The following is a 20,224-nucleotide window of genomic DNA, read 5'->3' as shown; positions in this document are numbered from 1 at the left end:
TGTAGCTCCAAAGAAGATATTCGCTGATCTGGTAAAGTTTTAGAATAAAATTTTTTGCATGGGATTTTCTGATTTACTGTTTTTACAGTGGGATTATCAACTGCAGTGTCACACCTGAATCTTGGTGTTCTTTTTCCTGAAATTCATGTTGTTATTTCTTGTGAGTATGGCATTCTTCCTGTGCTAGATAGTTGTGTAACATTGCTAGTAAACATACCCTGTGTTTCCGAAGCAACTGCTTTTTAATAGTTTACGAAGTTATCTTCATGTATGATTGGCACCAACTGATATTCCTGTCAAGCCTTTTATCCAAAAATCCCCCTGCACTGGGCAAATTTAACAAATAATGCAGATGACGATCAATTTACTGATCACCAAAATGCAGCAGGGGAGATGTAGTTTAAATATTAGGAAATACTTTTTAGCTATAACACTGATTAAGTTCAAAGAATGAACTGCCAAATGAAGTTGGGTAATTGCCATCACTGGAGATTTTCCATCACTAGAGATTTTCCAGGCTATGAGTATGCATCCATTTAGCAGGGATGGCTTAAAAATAATGCAGTCAGTTTTGCCACAGTTCAGGACTTGAACTGAATGACTCATTATGTGCATGTTTTATCCAAAATAATTTAAAAAATTTCTTCCTACTTTACCCTGGCTAGGGATAAAGCAGCAGGGATGTCAGCAAAAAAAACAAGTAACATTTTCTCTCAGCGTGTGCCAAGCCTACATGAAATAAGAAACAAGTTGTAGTGAGAGAGAAGAAAGCCCAGACTGATGTGACCTTTATTATTTTAACAGTGTCTTTCAGCACAATTACAGAGTTGCAGGATTGCAGAGAACAGAGCTGGAGTATAAAATAACATAAATAAATAGAACAGGAGCCAAAGCAGTCAGCAGGAGGTGGTTGGAATTGGGCAGTGAAGGATGGGTGAAGGGTTTGCATTGGTCAAAGCCTTTATGATTCAGCCACCATAGTTGCAAATTCTGGAGAAAGGAAAGAATTGTAAAAAATATTTAAGAAACCAAAATTTAAAGAAGGAGGAAGCATATTACAATGGTTACAGAGTCACTCGTGTAGCAGAAACATCACAATAACAGAAAAGCAAAGAAATTCAAGTTAATTAAAGGGAAAGTATGATTTGGGAAATCTTACAGTGAAATGAAAGGATTTTTTGATAGTAAGGGAGAAATGCTATACATGCCAGATTGTAAGATGAACCACTGTTCATCTGAAGAACTTGATTAGTTCTCGGTTATTTCTTTGTAAATCTCAATGGGATGAAGGCAAGAACTAGAAATTTAATCTTGCTGTGAGATAAATTTCTTTTATATCAGAGTTTGGCAAAGAGAATCATTAATGAATCTTTCAAAGTATTTGTGTCCCATATTATAATAATATTGCATTTAAACTCAATTTTGTAATTGTAGATTGAGTGAAAATGACAGATCACAAAAACAGAAGGCTGATACCAACCTATGTAGCAATTTGGACTGTGTTGTAAGAATGAGAAAAATTCCTGTGGTGTCAGAGAGCCAGGATTTTGCCCTGGCTCTAATTGGCTTTTATTAGTGGTATATCCATAATATTTACATCAACATATCTATCTGCAGTTTGGGGTTATTTTATGCTGTAGTGTATATCATGCCTTTCAGCAGGGAGACAAAGCATGGAAAAGGCACATTTGTATCCTGGTGAATGGCTGACTGGTTATGATTCCTAACTCCATCTAACCTTGGAAGAGTTACACATGAGAATACCTTGCACAGTTGTTTGTGCCTCAGAGCACTGAAAATGACAGACTGGAGGGAATCCCAAGAAGAGCAACAAAGACGATAAAGGGATTAGAGGATATGCAGAGAGAGTGGTTTATGGGTTTAACATAATCAGCTGAGAGGAAAATGACAAATAGGGAGGGAGTCATCTGTAAAGGCTCAAGAAAAAAATTACTGAAGCTTGACATAATGAAGAGTAAAGTCTGGCAACTGAAAAAGATAGAAGATTAAATCTAGGCATTTTAAAGAATATTCTGGTGTTCAGTTGAAAAATGCTAAACTCTAAGCAAGTGAGATCTTAAATGACTGTTGTGTGCAAACAGAATTTTTGATGGCATGTCCAAAAAATATGTTGCCAAATGCATACCAACCAGACTGAGAAATAAAAAATGTCAGAGAGATTAAATTAATTCCAAATTTATCCATCATTTTGAAAGATGCAAATCCAAATTAGGATTAGTGATGCAGATTACTTAACACAAAACATGTATAAATCCTGTACATGGTGGGTACATAGATTGAAAATGTTGCAAACTGAATTCAAGAGATAACATAAAGGACTTGTGATAAAAACCCCAACTATTCTGCGCAGAAAAGGAGAAAGGCCATGATTATTAAATCTTTGTGTGAATAAGTCCTACAGAGAGAAACATGAACTGCAATGGATCAAACCTTTCCAAAAGGGAAAACTAACTATGCATATACTGTTAAAACAAGTTGTAATACTTATTACAGCTGAATTAAATACCTTTTATAATAATTTGTATCTACAGAATATATTTGGAAAAGGTTATTCAGACTTGCAGCCAAATATTTTCTATAATGCATTTTGATAGTGCTATTATCACTTAATAGCAATATATTTCACAGGTACTTTCTGATAGCCAGCAAACCATAAAATACTCCTTCTTGAATAATTGCAACAATTTCACTTTTCCCAGATTTTTAATGTATTTTAAATATTTCAAAGACGTTCCAGTTGGATAATCTTCTAAATTAGTTCACTACTCATTTTTGTATGGAGGTTAGTCCAACCACAGGTGGCTTGTAGAAGCATTGTTACAAAGTGTACTCATATATGCAGAACTTCTGAGATAAGGCAGGATATATCAGTCCCTTGTAAATGGTTAATGCCTCTGGCCTGTTAGTAAGGGAATCCTTGTGATTTACTACATCCTTGTTTCCGGTTGTAGTTAACCTTCCAAACAAAATTAAACTATGTCTTTTTTTGCACAAATAGTGGCTTTAAAATGCAAGGATTTAGACCATTTTGCCATATAAAATAATTTACTAGCTATTTTGTGTCAAAGCTCTGACTTAAAAGGAGAGGACACCGTGTTCAGTACAGTTCAGTACTATACACCAGCCTAATGTGTGTCCTCTAGTATTTTACTGAAATCACAGACATGATTACAGAGGACATGTTGTAGGTCTGTGATTTCTCTCATCAGATTGTGTTTTTTACATTTTCTTTACAGCAGCAAATCTGTTTAGGACACTTTATAAGTTTCCTAAACTATTATATCAGGACATTTTTATGCTAAAATGTCATGATTTAATAGTTGCAATTTTGCATATTTAATGTCACATTTTTACAACATTTTGATTTACAGGGATAAAAATTTGGATTTGTGCTGCCCACAGTGCATGATCTTTGAAAGTTCTCTATGTATTTTCTCAAGTCTATTAATATTAAGAAACAAAAGGCATGATGTTCACGTCCAATGCTAATACACAAAACAGATTTTAAAAATATTATTACTAGAAATAGTCATATTTTTTTTTCATCTTTCTTATAAATATTTTCCTAAAACTAGTAGAGCTGCTTCAGCATGATTTTTCAGCCCAAACTAGAAGCTAAGCTTGCTTGTGTTATGAGATAACCTGGACCTGCAGTTTTTTTTCAGATTCATCGTCTTCTGACCACATTGGTGGAATGTGGAGGGGGTTTGACACTGCATAGAAGATGATCATGTCTTACAGGAACTGGCTGCAAGTTTTCAGCACTTTGAAACTGCTTCATCAGCCACAAGCTCAAACTGTGACCGGACAAGAGGTAAACTGCCGAAACTATTTCAGAGCTGAATGGTCTTGCAAGAATGAGAAAAGGTTTAATCAAAAGAAAACAGAAAATTTGTAACGTGAGACCCCAGCTGGAAGAAGGCTGATTAGGTTGGGATTAATGTTTGTGATGATACATCTGAGCTAGTTGTCTCTGTGGTTTTAAAAATCCCTAAAGATCAGTTCTTACAAGGGCTGTGGACTCCTGAGGGACAGCATTCCCTCAGGAAGGGCCATCAGGAGAATTAACATTAACCCCTATGAAAGGCTGCTTGTTTGCAATCGTTTAGTGATTTAGGAAGCCGATGAAACAAGGGGTAGAAGTGATGCCTGACAATTCAGCTGCAGGGAAACAAAATGGGTTTGCAACAGAAATACAGCATTGCAAGACTGCATATGAATGGGATTAACATTTGTGACTTTACATTTTATTTACATATGCAGTTATATTCTTAAATTGGATTTATAGGCCAAAGGAAAAGCTGGGAAGTATCTGTCCTCCTTGTCCTTTGGTCACAGTCTCAGCTCTTAACTTTTGTATGTATTTCAAGCCTTTCTGGTGTAAAAATTGGCTGTTAAAGTCAAATTTAAGAAACGGAAAAGAAACTGATAGTGTTGTATGGTAGGGATATGGTCAGAAGAATCAAAAGAAAAAAGCACATAATTCTCTTCTCATTATCAAGTGTAAACACAGAGTATTTCCATTTCAAAGTTAGGGAACAGTAAAAGCTGCAGAAGAAAGAGATAAGGAGAAGAGGCATTTCATATTGCTTTATTGCAATGTACTGGGTTTCAGGCACTGTTTCAAAGAAAAAGTTGTGGTAGTCTTAAATATGAAGGTTAATGTTATATTTTCTTGTACAAGCCAAAATCATTATGCAATATTGTTCTTTTATTCCAATTAACACTAATTTTAATTTGCAGCCTTCTGGAATAGCTGAAAATTTATCAGCTTACTTACCTGAATTGAGTTTTCTTTTGAAAAACTTGCCCAGTGATTTTAGTACTACTATCACTAATTTTAGTGTGTATAAGGAAGACCTGTATAACAAAGAATATGAAGTTTCAAGAAATGACACCCACACTGGATTCAGCAGCACTGCTGAAGTTTAGCAGGAGCTTTGCCTAAACCATAATATAGTCATGATTGGAGAAATTAAGAGGCTTTGGTCTAGGTACACGGCCATAGTCACTGATATGCTAGTGTGCATCTCCTGACTAAATGTCAGTGGCTGGTTTTGTGTGTCATCTTCTAAGTTGGGAGACTGTATTAGTTAACTTTAGTTAACTTTGCTTTTTATTTCTCTTTTAATTGACCTTTTTTTTTTTTTGTGATGTAACTTTTTTTAAAAATTGCAGAGATTAGGTAACACAGAGAGATATGAGGGGGTTTAGGTATTTTTTAGATTTCAACTTATTATATGGCTTATTGATATGTCAAAACCCTAGCAACTGACTGCTCTCTAGGTGGTTTAGTACTCTGGCCACAAACTTCTATCTCCTTCAGTGAGGAAAGCTTTAGTTTAGAATTGCATCTCTTCTTGTCTTCTTCAGTGTGTTTCATTCACTCTCACCTCCAAAAAAAAGAGGAAAAAGGAGAAATTTTGTGTGTGGGCTAAGCTGATTCATCCCAAGGGGGAATAGCAAACAGCACTAGCTTTTTAAGCAATGCTGTGAGAGGAAAAGTTGTTCTTTTCTTGTATTTCTCATATTCAGTAAAAGGGACTGACAAGCTTCCTTAGGTGTGAAGACCCACGTAAACACTAGCATAAGCTGGATAGACTGTTATTGTATAGAAATTCTGTAGCAAAATGGGTGTACTTTGAATTTTGAGAGCATTGCTTTGCTAAGTCATGCACTGCTTTCCTGCTAACTAAACATCAAGCACACATCCTGGTGCTCAGCTTTTATTCTTTCCAAGCTTTATAGTCAAACCCCAGTCTCTGAACTCGCAGTGTCCTGATCTTCACTCCATGATATCAACAGACAAATTACAAATTGAAGTAGAGTTTGGCTGGGTACCGAGTCCTGCGCTGCGGAGTGCCCGACCCGCAGCCGGGTTCTGTGAGCTCCTGCCCCCTCTAGTGTCACAGCTCGGCTCCTCTTCCTCTAACGCTTCCGAGCAAGGTCCAGCAAATGGAGCAGGACTTGGCATTTCATTAAACCCAAATTGTGCCCTTCAGAAGGTCACAGCCCCCTGTGATTCCTAGGTTTCCTCAGTTCTTATGTGTAAGGATAATATGCGGTTGTTATGTCAAATTTACTCCTCTAATTACATACCATCAGCGCCAATTTTACCATCACCGTCCTTATCTCCAGCAGCCAGAAGAGCCTTCGTTTCTTTGTCTGATAGGTCTCTTCCTTCTGGGGTAAAGCCCTTCAGGACAAACCTAAGGAGGAGGCACAGAAAATAAAGGAAAATTTGTTTGGAGTTCTTTTTTGTTTGTTTGTTCTTGGTTTGGGTTTGGTTTTTTAATTTATTTTTTTTTCCACAGGACAATTACACTACGTATCTATTTGTACCACTGATTCGAGACACAAGTTGGAATCCAGCGTTGTGTGTTCTGTTTTTGACCTTCTTTAACATTCAGAAGCACCTTACTCTGAAACTGCATTTGAAGAACTACCTGTAAGGTAGTTGACCGTTCGTGTGTTTCAGGGATCCTGCAATTCAAGTGGCAACTAGCTAACTCCAACATTCTTTAGATCATGTGCTCGGCAAACAACTGGCACAGCACACAAATATAGTCAAGAGTTTCAGCTGTATGTTACTGCCTAGAGTCTTGAAAAAATAACCCACAGGAAATTATACTCTTCAGGCAGGGGTATTTGAGAAAGAATGTAATTTTACTTACTTCAATTCTTCCTCTTCAATGAAGCCGCTCTGATCTTTATCAAGAATATGGAAAACCTTCTTCACATCTTCTGGGCTCTTCTTTTTCAATCCTACCATCTCGAAAAACTTTTTGTAGTTAAAAGATTCAGCCGCTATAAGAGATGAAAAACCAGAGAACTGCTTAGAAAAGTCATTGAAACACACACACCAACACATACCGGTGTTTTTTTTCCACGCTGCTGTTTTTCCTGCCCTGGGAGGAACAGCGAAGCGCAGCTGTGGTAGGAGCTGGGTGTACTCAGTGTAATCGTCCGTGCTTCACAGGTGCTAATGAAAATAAAGGGGCAGAGGGGCCGTGTTTCCATTTTGCAGATGAAGAGCTGAGCTACAGAAGGATGAGACTTGCCCAAGGTCACACGAGAAGTCTGTGACAGACTTGGGAGCTTTGGGAGCTGAGGTCTAATGTGCTTGGTCTCGTTTCAGTGCCTTAAACCTTTTTCTAATTTTTTTTTTTTTTTTGCCAAGTTTTACACTAACAGACATCTGAGAGCAGGCTCTGACTATTAGATAGCTGTCACTTTTTGACATTTCCACCCCTGGGAAAAAAAAAAAAAAACAACCAAAAATGCTCTTGCTGAAGCATTGGTGAGAAGTGTTTCAGAGCACTGTTTGTTTTTCAGTTTGTTTTTTGTTTGTTTGTTTGTTTTTTTCCTGGAGACTTACTAGAAATCAGTGTTCCATTTCAGCCGCTAAAGGAATGTGCAATCGTGGCGTGTGAGCTCAGACATTGCAAGGGAGTGCTGCACGGCGCGCTGCCTGCAAGACCTTGTGAGGAGCTGTCTCCGGGGAGGAAAAAAACAAACAACCCAGAGCCCTTGAAATCGGAGCCGGGTTTACCTGCTCTACCTCCCTTGTCCTTTAACCGCACCCGCTTTTGTCCCACCCAGGTAGCCTAACAACTGAGATGTGGATTGGAAATACCATACAGATACCATACAGTGACCTCCAAAACGTGCGGCGGACTTTTTTTTTTTTTTTTTTTTTTTTTTTTCCTTCCTCATGCATTCTTATTCCCGCCGCGTTAAATTTTCCCATTACATAAAATTAAGGAGGCTCAGTCTTCCGTGATCTGTCTGAGATCTGTCATTAGTTGCTGCTAATTGCATCTGCTCCGGGACTTGGGGATAGTCACAGAACAATGGAAGCTAATGAGTAAAACAGCTGCTGGATCCAGCAAAGCAATTTGTCGCTCCCTCTGACTCTCCGGCTTCTGAGCTGAGCCGGGCTCAGCGGGTCTTGCTCTTCTGTCTGTTCGGGAAGGTCATCGCACAGAGCAGGACAGCCAGAGGCGGCTCCCCGGGATGGTGCGGTCAGCCAGGTAGTTTGGGGGAGGGGGGGGATAACGTGCATCCCGGAGCACGATTTCTGGCTTTCTTTGAGAGCAACCTTAACTACCTGAATCTCTGTAAACACGAAAAGGGTTTGCTGTCAGTGTCGCGATGAATGAGAGGGGTAGGGAACATCTGATACCCGGAGAAGTCTGAGAGGGAAGTGTGGACCACTGCAGCCATTCGACCTGCAGGGAGCCCCTGCAGTCGAACAGTGCACCCGCACCCGTTCTCTACTGGTGCCTTCTGTCCATCCCGAAAAGCAAAGCCCACCCGGGGATTCTGCATAGGAAGTACAGAGTGGTTTCTTATATCCTTGAAAGTGAAACAGCAGTTCTGTAACATCTGAAACTAAATTTCAGGAATGAGTGGGAAGTTGCTGACATCCACTGCTGACTTCTCTATCCCACACCAAGATATAATGCAGCTTGGTTCGCCGAGGGGTTTGTTCCCTTGGAAAGTATCCTCTCGGTAGAAGCAAAGTCTCTCTGCAGTTACTGCTTACTTTCCTTAAAAATAAATATTTCATCTCTGTAACGTGCAGGACAACTTTGCTGAGGATGCAGCCTTGTACTTCATAAACCTGTCAAAGGCATTCATCGAACATCTGAAAACACATCCTCATTTGAAATTTTGTCTAGCTAGTTCCTCTAATCTTCCCATAGCTGAAATAAATGCACAGCTATCCTAACCTGAAGAGATGAAAGGAGGAAAAGAGAGGAGAAAAAAAAATAGGAAAAAAGCACTCACCTGAAAAGGCTCCCACAGCCTTCTTGATATCCTCTGCGCTGAGCAAGTCGGTCATAGCCATCCTGCAACTGTTTGAACAGGGAAGCAAGTGCGAAAAGATTAAAAAGTGCTTTTCTCATCATTTCTGCTCATATGACCAAAGCTGCAGTGCTGTGTGGGGATGGCACACCGGGAAAGGCTGGACCCGTGCCAGCTCTATAGCTCTGCGTGGATAAGTGCTGTGGGCTGTCGCTCTCCAGTTTGCAGAACACCAAGTAGTCCACAGACGCGAGGGTTCAGCTAAAGAGAGGGCACGGGGGATGCCTCTGTGGGGACTGGGGTGGGGGAGGACGCAGGTGGGGGTCGCTCCCTGGGAGGCTGGAGCCTAAGCCTTACTGGAGCAGTGCCAGAGTCTGCTGTGGTACCGGCTGGAGAAAGAGTTTTGCCAAGGTCAAGTCCTCAGATACAGTGGACTAACTAGTGGTGCAGAGCAGAGCCTTTTCCTTTAGTAAGCCAGAATGAGCTTTACCAGTTATATTCGGTGATGAGTAAGGAACTGCAGCATATGCCAAGCTTCAAGCTGCTCTTGAGGTCGGGAAGTAAATGTAATGTAGCTTTTGAACATTTGCCTTATCGTTCAACCACTTTAAACATCTCCCCCTTCTCCCTTCCCCCTCCCTTTCACACACATATTCCTTTTAGACCTTTTTTCTTTCAGGCCAGTCCATATTAAGCATCATCCTCACTGAATTAATTATCACATCCCAGCGAGTCCTACAGATCCCGTTTGTAATGCACAATATGCTGCAGAATCTTCCGTGATAGGGTATGGCAAAACGAGATGCGAGGTGACAACACACTCGTGAGGAGCTCCTGTGCAGTAGTGGGTTTCTCAGGCAGGACCGGGCACTTCCCATCAGCATCAAAAAAAAGAAAGCATTTAGGATTTGTAATGTGTTTTCTAGGGTTATATTCTTTCTCCAAGAATCTGTGCCCATTTTCCACATAAAATATGGCAAGTAGTCCAACTTGCTCTCAGAGTTTGGGCAGGAGCCATTAGGCTGTGGTAGCCAAGGTTAGGGCCCAGTAGTAGGGCAGATCTCTGCAGGAGTATTGGCATCGCTGCTCCAGGAGAGACGGAGGAGGACAGAGTGGTGGCAGCGAGATCCCCGGGCGCGATCGACGGGTACGGCCCGGTCCCGCTGCCACAATCACACCTCCCCTCTGAATGGGGCCGCTGGAGAGCAGCCTCGAAAAGGGGGCGGCTTGTGCAGAGCCTCGGTTTGTGCTGTCAATAATTGCTCAGTGCTTTTAAAAGTACGAGCCCCGTCCTTTTTTTTTTTCTTTTTTTTTTTTCTTTTTTTTTTTTTTCCCTCCATGGCCCAAGTTCAGCTATAATGGGTAAGTCACTACTATGACACTGAACGCAGAAGGACTGAGGAGGAGGTGACATTGGGGTCCCCCCTCCTTTTTTTTCTTCTCTTTTTCTTTCCTAAAGGTCGTCTCTTCATTGTGGGAGGGACTGACGTTTTTCTCTTGTTGGAACTTCCCTGCACCCCGGCCTCCCTTTCTCGTGTATTTCCCGAGATGCAAGAGATGCTTAGTTTTCTCCAAGGACAAACAAGAAGATGGATGGTGGAGCCAAGTCCCTCTCTCTAGGCTGAACTCATCCTTCCCTACTCTGCAGGGAAAGAGGAGCTGAGTGCTGGGATGCTGAACGGAAATAAACAGCAGCCCCCCAGAAGAAGCACCTTCTCGCGTGGGTCGTTCTCACTCAACAGCCCTGTTCTTTTGGAGCTGGGAGGTGGAAGGGATGCAGTAAAGACAGCACTCGGGTACCGGGGCCTCTTGCTTTAGCGAAGTTCAGGGTTAGGACCCTATTTTAAGCGTAGGATGAGTGCAGACCCATCAGCTATGTGCCAGAGATCAGTGTGCCGTATGTTATGAAATTGACGTCCCTTTACCTTTCCTTAACCGAGGGAAGAGAGAACAATCTCTTCTTGTTGCCAGTGCAGACACCACCGACCCAGTGCTACATCATCCTCTGCTTTCCCTGCTTTGCCCCGTGCGGCATCGGTGTGGTCTGAAAAGGAGCTGGACGTCAGTCTCCGCAGTTTTTCCCCCTTTCTTACGAATCTTTTGCAAACCCGTTGTTGAGCCACGGAGCTTCCTCTTAGGTGCCTACAAACAGGAACGCACCTGCCCACCCGCAGGTGGAGAAAGTGAAGATGCTCTCCTCGCGGTGACTCGTGTTTCGGAGTTAACCCCGCTCTGCTGACAAGGCAGAGCACATTTGGACGGCTGCCCTCGGGGGTAACTCGAGCCGGCGGCTGGCAGAGGCGATGCGCAGCGCTGCCTGCTGTGCTGGCAGACGCCGATCAGGTTAACTAGCCTCATGCCAAGCAAAGCGGCCAGAGGCGCGTTCCCTGTCTGTGTCCTGGGGATGGGAGCCGGGCGGCTCCCTCCGCATCCCTAACGATGCGCGATCTGCCCCACTTTCCCTCCGTCACCGGATCTGTCAGCCCTCTACGGCCTAATCGTGCTGTGGAGGCGAAAAGTGAGAGGTGTCAGAAAAATGAGGCTTCAGATCAGGTGGAGCCATCTGTAGAGCGTAAATAACATTTCCCCCAGCTCAGAAGCCGTGTCTACCCTCCACAGCCAAAAAGGTGAAAGCAGCGACACAGGGTTTGCGAAGCGGACAGCTGGGATCTGACATGGAGGAGCGGCTGAGGCCCAGCTCCAGCATCAGCAGTGTCTCTTTAAGGACAGCTAGCAAATTTCCAGAAGCTTTTAACCACCAACCTGTAGTCAAAACTGTTATTCTAATAAAAAAAGGTGTTCCACGAGTTGACAGTTTCTCACTCGACCCTTCATCTTTTTCTCATCATCCCTTCGAGATGAATGACGCGTTTTCCTTTATCTCTGAGATTTTGCCAATTTTCCTGCCCGAGCTATTTGCAAAACCTACACCGTGGATTTCCAAGTCGTCTGCACCAAAACTTTTGTGTAGATCAACTCCCCATTCCACCAGCACCAGAATGATGATATTGTTACTAAGTAAATGACCAAATAAATTAAGTAGAAATCAGCCCACCCTTGCCAAAAGCAAACCAAGGAGAATTTCCTGAACAGCACGAAGCCTTCACACCAAGAATTGAAGCAGAAAGACGGCGGTCCTTTGCAAAAAGGGTGATACATTTCCTTTAGCTTCCTAGTGACCACACCAAAGAGAGCAACATCATCCCATCGCTTACAGTCATCTGTGCAGAAAGAGAGGTGCCATTCCTAGACGTGTTCTGGGTGTTGTAGTTTTTTGTCTTTGGTTCACTGCTGGCTATTTCAGCTCTATATAGCCTCTTCGGGAGTTCTTGCTCTCGTTCTCGTTCACTTTCTTCCTTCCCTTTCCCAGTTTTGTCATTTCCATCTTCTCCCCTGCTTTTCTCCTCATTCCCCCTCAATGAGGTCACCTATTTACTCCTTTTAATGATCTATTCTTCTCGTTTGGAGTCTCGTTTGCGGGAAGCCATTCCTAAGTGTTTGAGAGATTTGCATCTCTTTGTTTCCGGGCTTTTGTTTATGGAAAGGGGAATGATGCCGAAGTGATAGAAGGTACCCTTATCTGCGAAGATCCTGCTTCTTGCCCGGAGCTGGTGAATCCACGTTTGCTGCGGATATTTGAGCATTTTCTTGCTACTTACCTCTGGAATCTCTTGTAAGCACGCTTGGAAAGGTGTTAGATAGGGAGGTGGTCAAAAAGAGGTGGAACTCCGGGTAGGAACCCCACTTATATAATCTCTCTCGCTCTTTCTATTTTCGGCAGGTGATACCCACTCCTCACCGGTATCAGATATTCAGGGGTTTTGTTGGTGGTGTCACATTTATCTTTCCCTTAACTAATAGAGGAACGCTATTAATAATCCTTGGCGCTTACCTTCCCCTGGCTGTGAAAACCCATTACATTGGCAAACTGATGGTCCGCATGAAACTTGAATATTAAGGGGAGAGGCAAGCAGTACAAGTGAGCTGTTAAGGGACAAACAGGCAAATAACAACAATGAAAATGCCATTGAAACCTATTTTCCATTGTGTAGTCGGTCTAGGGACACTTTTCATGATGTTTAAGGTTTTTCTGGCAAGAGGAAACGTTTTGCAAAGGACCATGAATCATACATCAGAGGAAAGTGGCATCGGGGAGATCACGATGCATTAGGAAGTTCAGTTCGAGAGATGGAGCAGAGGCTCATGAAGGGAATAGGAAGATTTAACCCCCTCATTGGCGTGAGGGAAAGCAAAGATAGGCTCCAGAGTTTGCCCTTTTCTTTCATTAGCCTTGACGGATACTACTTGAAACAAAACATTACAGCTCTAAATTGCTTCCTGCACCTGAAGCTACAACATTCAGCTTTACCTCTTGGCCTTGAAGGAAGTCAGAATTTTTTTTTTCCCCTGCAGGCAACAACAAACTCAGCTGTGTAATTCTGATTGCTTATACTTACAGGGGCATGCAAAATAAAATCTGCATTCAGGGACCCATTGCCAAGGCACTGTAGAAGTCTAAAAAATTTACAACCTGAGCTTTCTTGGGAGAGACAGGGACTTGTAAATGAAAAGATCCCATATATACAGCCATAATACGTTGACGGTAAACTTTTCAGCATATAAATTCTTTTTATGCTGAGTTTCCTATTCCAGGGAAAGACACCTTTGAAGACAATTCTATTTTTACTTTGTCAAGCAGTAATAACAACAATAAAACGTCTATGAAATGTATTTGCCATTCTGTAATCCGTCTGGGGACGTGTTTCCGGATATTTAATGTTTTTCTGGTAAGGAAAAACATTTTATAAAGGATTATGCACTATCTTTATCTATAGTACATTTATGAGTAAAAAAAAGATTTTTTTCTGTTTCAGCGCTCAAACCCAACTTTTCTTAGGTTAAAAAGCAACCAAGGTTTCACGATACAATGACAATTATCTTTTGTGAAAGGCAGGTGCTGCAAAAGCTAGTTCAGGTTTTTCTAGCTTGATTAATTGATCTTTGGAGTGAGGAAAGATAGTTGAAATATGTATGGGAAAGGAATATTTTAAAATATTTCTCTACTGCTCATACAATTTAGATGCTGAATTCTGTGATAAATTGGAAGTACTCCATCAGCTTTAGGTAATTTCTAAAGAGGTAGCTTTATTGAATCAAACATTACAAAGGTTAATTCAATAATTTGTCTTCTCTTTCTTTATTTTTTTTCTATTATTCCTGTAGTGATTTTTGAGTTTTCAGTGTGCTGCAATAGTATGGGAAGTAATCCTACTTTTGTTAATTTCTCACAAACACTGTGTCCATACCCTAGCTCAGAGCAGGTGATAATTACAGTGTGAAGTAGCTGGTTCTTGTGGGTCCAGATGTTTCAACCAAATGGTTTGTTACCTTTGGAACAGTATAAATCATCCTATAATGTTTACTAAATTAAGTTATATGGGGTTTGCATCCCCCTTTCCCATATTATAAACCCTTGGTGTAATACCAAGGTTAGATTCAGGTTTAGAGTATCTCATGATTGTTAGCTGCATCCTTCATTCCCATTTGGTAGCTTCCAGAACAACTTTTCTCTTTTACCTTCCTTTGGCAGCTCAGAGAGGAGAAGGATTGTAGGACTGTCTTTTTGGCCAATGGACTGTCACTTCCATGTCTATCTATTCCACTGGAATGACTGCATTTGTCCACTGGTGAAAGGAGAACAAGTGCAGGGCCAGTCATTGTGATTCCTCTGTAATTCAGCTATGTGAAAGCAATCCTGATTTGTGGAAATCCTTTCTTATCCTTTTAGTTTGTTCCTACTAAGGCTTATTTATTAAGAGAGAAGCAGATTTTTGACCACATTGGTCATATTGTGAGGTCTTTGTTACATGTCAAGTATTTAATTAATTAAAAGGGGGTTTTGTTGTTGGGATTTTTTTTTGTAAGAAGAAGACAATCAAAATCTGACACATCTAGGTTATTTGTACAAAATTTCCTGAAGCTGGAAGGTGTGGAGAGTTGTGACTCTCTGGGAGTTCACCTACGTGAAATAGTAGAATTTAGGGAGGAAGTTTGTGTTACTGCACTTGTCAGTTTTGGTAATGTGGTTGCATATTTACTATCATCTCAATCAAGTTCATTCACAAAAAGATAAGAACTGGGTTTCCCCTTTAGGATACATATACAGTGCGGAGTTGGGGATGTTCATCCATTATAATTTCTTTCTCTCTTTCCTACCACACATAAATGATTGTAATCTGAATAATAAGGTGCTTCAGGTCCCTATCAGCCAATGTATCCAAAATTTGGGATGGTATAAGAATAGCACTAGCATATCACCTTAAAACAGGAAGCTTGGCCTGCCGCTTTCTCCCATGTCTGCTATGTGTTGTGACGAGCAACTTCAGTCTTCAAGGATAGCAGACAGCCATCTTTTGCTTCCCATAGATTTTCCTTATTTGTTAAAGATGTAAGAGAATCATTAAAGTTGGGAAAAGCCTCCAAGATAATCAAGTCCAAGCTTTGACCGAACACTACCAGCTCCAAGTGCTACATCCAGTTGTTTCTTGAGCACTTCCTGGGATGGTTACCCCCCCACTTTCCTGAGCAGCCCATTCCAATGCTTAACCACACTTTCAGGGCTGAAATTCTTCCAGATGACTGACCTGAACCTTTAGTCTGCCAAGGATGTTGTGATGATGAGCACTTATATGTGTTGGAGAGGAAAATGGGAATTCATGGAAGAGAGAGCCACTGAAAGTGATCAAACCCCTACAGGCCACATGCAGCTTGTGAAGTTCCTGAGCCAAAATGGTTGTGATTTGGGAGGGGATTAGGGGAAGTGTTGTAATCTAACTGCTTTGTGATTACATTACTCCAAACACTTTTATCTATGCCCACTGTCACTGTTTACACTACTGAAAGTGTCCTTTGTTTTGTATATACTGATTTCAAATTCCTCTGCAATGGCCTGTTCTTAGCTTTGCCTGAGGGAAGTCTGTATTCCTAGGATGAAAGCTCAGTGCTTCCAATTTTACTGATTTTCCCATTCTTCTGATAATTGTCTCAAAAGCTGAAGATAGCAAATAATTGCAAGAGATACCCCAGAGGTAAGAAATAGGTCACTACTAGTCCGTGCTACCAGTGGGCTTTGGGGACTCCTCAGCTTGTATTGCAAATGGTGTTGAAAAGAAAGTGAAATGTCTCACCCAAAGGGGATAATACAAATAAAAACCCGGAGATAGGTGTAAACCCCTGGTGAGAGTTAGGCTCAAATTACCAAATAAGAAAAAGCAAGTGCTGAAAGAGTAGGTCTGTGTATCATAACACCTCCTAGCAACTTCAAATGGATATTTACAGCAGGAAAAAAAGCTGTTAGTCCCAGTGGGAAACCCTGACCCCAAGGTTAAGAGAATGGAAACAGTTGGTTTTCTTTACAACAGACACTTGCGGGTATCAGACATTTGTCATAATTGACACTCTGGTGGTGTTCACACTGGGATGGATAAGCCCTATGTAATTATTACCACAGGGGTTATATTCCAGAAAAACTAGCACAGCAGAGAGATGGTTTCATTACTTATTCCTATTTATACTAGGCTGCTGGTAGGTAGGGGAACAGTCAAGGGATTTGATCAGAGTAAACAGCTTTTGGGGAAATTGGACTTTAGTTTTAGCAGCTGGAATCCTATGGTAACCCAAATTTCAATAGTCATTCTTTGATTAACCTGTTGGGGTATTTTTTCTTTTTTCTTGTTTTCTTCTTTTTTTCCCTTTCTTTTTCCTTGTCTTTTTTCCCTTAAAAAAAAAATGAATGCACTTGTAATTAATTTCAGAGATGTTAGTGCCCAATGAGATAGATTTAAAAGTCAAAGGTTTGTAAAGGAGTGATGTCTTTCTGGGTTAACAACAAGTGGGAAGAATTTTTGTGAGCTGTGATGCTCAAATGGCAAGCTGGGGCTTTGCTGCCAACATCCCAAGTGTAAATTGCTAGATAAGGAGGTCTATAACTATTACCAGAACAGGATCATTGTGTGTCAGCTGTTTATTTATTGTCAATATTTCATTAGAAAACAGTTCTTCCATTTATACAATTGGTAAATGAGATCTCTTCCTAAGTTAAGGTGATGATTTGAATCCAGCTGAAGTGAGTAACAGTAAATAAAAGTCATTGTTCTGTAATGCTGTTTCAGTCACTCTGATGTAATGAGTTGAACAGCATCCGTACAGTTGTTAATAAACAAATACACACAAAATTATCTTATTTGCACTAAAATAATGTCTCCATGTTGTTCATGGCCTGAATCTGACCCAAACGCTGAATTCTCCCATGCTTTCACTTCTCTATATCATTGCCTAAATAGAAGGCTACAGGAAGGAAATCTCTGCCCTTGCTACCTGTTCAAAACTTCTCACATGAATGGACAGACATTCAAGTGTTGACTTGTCCAGCAGCACTCATGTGGGATCCCCTCAGGTAAATGTCAATTTGAAAATTTGAGTTTATCTCTCGTAAAATCCTTATGCTCTGTGTTCAGGAGAAAAAAATATTAAAGAAAGACTCACAGGTATATTCCTAAGGGAAATATATTTTCCCTGCCATTTCCACTGTATCTCAACTTCTTACAATTTCCTTTTAGATATTCCTTCTGATAATTATCACATTGTTAATAATTTTATGTATGGGGATTTCTTTATTTTCCTATGAAAGTGAAAAAGTTTATTCATACTACTTAAAAAATTATTTGCAAAAAGGAAATAGATTTATTGAACTAACCATTTTTATAGAAACTTATATTATGGTTTGTTGGTTTTTTTTTTTATTTTGCACATCTGAATTGATCCTCATTATGGGTGTACTTTTTGCTTGGATATTTGTATTGTTTCTCCTTCCCCAAAAGGTTCACAGTGGCAATCTCTTGCAAAAATCATCCTATTGCAGGGCCTTTTTGTATTCCTGCTTTCAAAACTTTGTATATATTCCTTGTGTAGGTAAAAGAAATGTTATAATCTAGAAGCAGAACATCAATGCATTTGGTAGACATGCATCTGCACTTTTGGCTCAGGCTTTGGTATTTTGATGGTTGTAAGAAGCAATAACCTTCCAAACCTTTGGAGTTTTGATCTCACTGGGATACAGAAGCTTCTGTCTTGAAGAAGAATGAGATATTTCAGAAAATTGATGATTAATAAACTTGTTTGTGGATGATGCAGAGACTTGCAAGACACAAGTGATGTGCTGGTTGGCAGCATTTTGCCTCTGAAATTTATAATCTCAGTTCTTTTTCTGCACTTCTGTTGACAATTCTGCTCTGTAATTTGTGAAAGAAAAAGCAGATATCAGGGCATACTAAAAACCTTGTTGATCTCAGAGGTAGTGTACTTCCATGTCTTCTGTTACCATTGCCTGGCTGCCTATGGACTTATTTTTGCAGTACTTTCTCCTGTTAAAGGGCAGACAACAGAAAGAGCAACAAATAACTGCTTACATGAGACCACTCATGTAGTGGCAAAGAAATTGCATGTTGCATCCTGTCACAGGGTGGTATCTTCCAAAATGGACCATCCTTTTCTTTTTTGTTGCTCTAAGTCTTGATGGTGAGATGTATAGCTTGTGACAGTAGTTTCACTTGGGTGGAGCAAAGAGATCATTCCTTTCACACAGAGGATTTGTTTGTTACTTGACCTCTTCTTTCCTACCATATTCACCCTGTTTATTGCACAGAACACAGTCTCTTTTCAGCTGGGCTTCTTTTTACCCTTTCTCACTAGAGCTAGATTTGTTCCAATTATTAAGCCTGTATTGATAAGCATATTGTAAAAATGCTTGAAGCTGTGTTCACAAGAGACAGGGGGAGGGGTGGGGCTCTTCCTTCTCCCAGGAGAGCAAAAGTTTGCTAATGCCCCGTGAGGGAATGACAGATGATTTCTCTCTCAGGTTATATATGCTCTAAATCCTCGCCACTGTTTTTCTCCGGCAATGAGGAGACAGATGCTACTGTAACAGCACAGAACTTGTGCAAACCCTTTACAAAGACCTTTATTACTGCTATGAGTAAAACCAAGGGACTTGCTTAACCTTTCATACTATTTTTACATGAGCTTACGTTTCTGAAGGATGTATTTGATTGCTTTTCATGGTTTTGGCTAGTTTTCTGATGATATTTTTCCCTTTTCTTTTAGTGTGATATGGGAGGATGAAGGTGTGATCAAGTGTCTGTTTCTCTGAGCTGTTGTGTTGGTATTTGTTAAAGTGACATTTTGTGTGATGTGCCCAATTCCCTTTCTAGCAGTTTCTAGTAGCCATGGGAATAAAGACAGCAGAAATCACACTTTTCACACACAATTTCTCTCCTGAAAAAAAACCCCCAAAACTGGTGGAAGGGATAGACAAATGATTTTGTGAACAAATCTTTAATTTGGCCTCAAGGTAAATGCTATGAAGTCTTGGGAGAGGAAGTTTATTTTTATTTCACCAGTTTATTGTAACCTGGTTTGCAAGAATCGCTTTTACATCCAGAGTGCAGTTTCAACTCAGAGGTCTTTTGAGGGTCTGAGCCATCTTCCACAGTAGTCATTGAAACTCTTGTGGTGTTTTTAATGGATATTTCACCATGGTCCTTTTCTAGAGCTTTTCTCAGGGACTGCAATGTGATGGGGATCAATTAGTACCACTGACTAATTACTTTGCAGAGAGAAGGCCAATGTTAGGAGTTTCATTAACACCATAAATCTATGTGGGTACTGATCTCTTTTTAGATATCAGTGGCTGATGTAAAATACTGATGTTTTAGATTGTAATCTAAAGGCAAAACCAGGTAAAAGATTTGTCTCATGCTGTTTCTTCTTAAGCATCTGTATTTTATGCATGTGCTTTTTTATTCTTTATAAGAAAGAGTACATACTGGACTGTCATATTATATTTTGTTCTGTGGTTTTGTTTTGAGGGTTTTTTGTTGTGGTGGTGTTTGTTTTGTTTTTGTTTTTTTTTTGTGTGTGTGTATATAAGGATGCATAATTGTACATCTTCTGACATAAAAGAACCACAGAAGAATACAGTTCTGGAATGATGAATTATCATATATTGTAACCAAAACTAAGTATTGACATACAAAGTTTGAAAACACTGTGTTTTATTACTCACTAAGACTGGGAGGAATATCTGTTCTGGTAAGTACTTATAAGTATGTAAGAGAAGCAAACAAGGGAATGATTGATTGTGTGAGGATGAAGGCTGGGGAGCTGATACATACATGCTGAGAGAAAGAGATGTAGCTAAATACCTTTTCACTGTGGGTATCAGCTGGAACAGATACCTCAAGCATGCATTCAGCCTTAACCTAAGAGGATGTGTGTATAAATTTATTCTCCCTTCATAATCAACACTTGTAGAGGAAAGTATGTACCTATGTGA

The 20,224-nt window shown here is 40.5% G+C and overlaps 2 protein-coding genes across 13 annotated transcripts in view; one reads left to right on the top strand and one right to left on the bottom strand.

Moving 5' to 3' along the window:
- Positions 1-20,224, top strand: part of NCF4 (neutrophil cytosolic factor 4) — an 80,144-nt gene that overhangs the window by 36,389 nt on the left and 23,531 nt on the right. For 3 of the 8 annotated variants that reach the window (XM_072923425.1, XM_072923424.1, XM_041713560.2), the window contains exon 1: positions 2,892-3,835. The exons of 1 other annotated variant lie outside the window; for it this stretch is intronic. In XM_072923425.1, coding sequence (XP_072779526.1) covers positions 3,746-3,835 — 90 coding nt within the window. In that variant the 5' untranslated portion in view covers positions 2,892-3,745. Of the gene's footprint in view, positions 1-2,891; positions 3,836-7,624; positions 8,055-20,224 lie in introns of those variants that run through there. 4 more of the 8 variants (XM_072923423.1, XM_072923422.1, XM_072923428.1 and 1 more) reach the window with 4 other exon arrangements.
- Positions 771-12,579, bottom strand: PVALB (parvalbumin). 5 transcript variants are annotated; one of them, XM_030288955.4, is made up of 5 exons: positions 12,492-12,579; positions 8,815-8,882; positions 6,696-6,828; positions 6,121-6,230; positions 771-990 (listed from the first exon to the last, which is right to left on the bottom strand). In XM_030288955.4, exons 2-5 carry the CDS (start codon positions 8,873-8,875, stop codon positions 962-964), a joined length of 333 nt encoding a protein of 110 aa, XP_030144815.1. In that variant the 5' UTR covers positions 8,876-8,882; positions 12,492-12,579; the 3' UTR covers positions 771-961.

The sequence above is a fragment of the Taeniopygia guttata genome, chromosome 1A, assembly GCF_048771995.1.
Source record: "Taeniopygia guttata chromosome 1A, bTaeGut7.mat, whole genome shotgun sequence".
Lineage (NCBI taxonomy): Eukaryota > Metazoa > Chordata > Aves > Passeriformes > Estrildidae > Taeniopygia > Taeniopygia guttata.
Note: the sequence above shows the minus strand (reverse complement) of the source record. Positions and strands in the feature narration are given on the sequence as shown.

Coding starts and splice junctions, on each gene's coding strand:
- PVALB (XM_030288955.4), bottom strand. CDS start 8,875: ATGGCTATGACCGACTTGCTCAGCGCAGAGGATATCAAGAAGGCTGTG. Junction 6,829..8,814: donor GGCTGTGGGAGCCTTTTCAG/GTGAGTGCTTTT, acceptor CATCTCTTATAG/CGGCTGAATCTTTTAACTAC. Junction 6,231..6,695: donor ATTGAAGAGGAAGAATTGAA/GTAAGTAAAATT, acceptor CCTCCTCCTTAG/GTTTGTCCTGAAGGGCTTTA.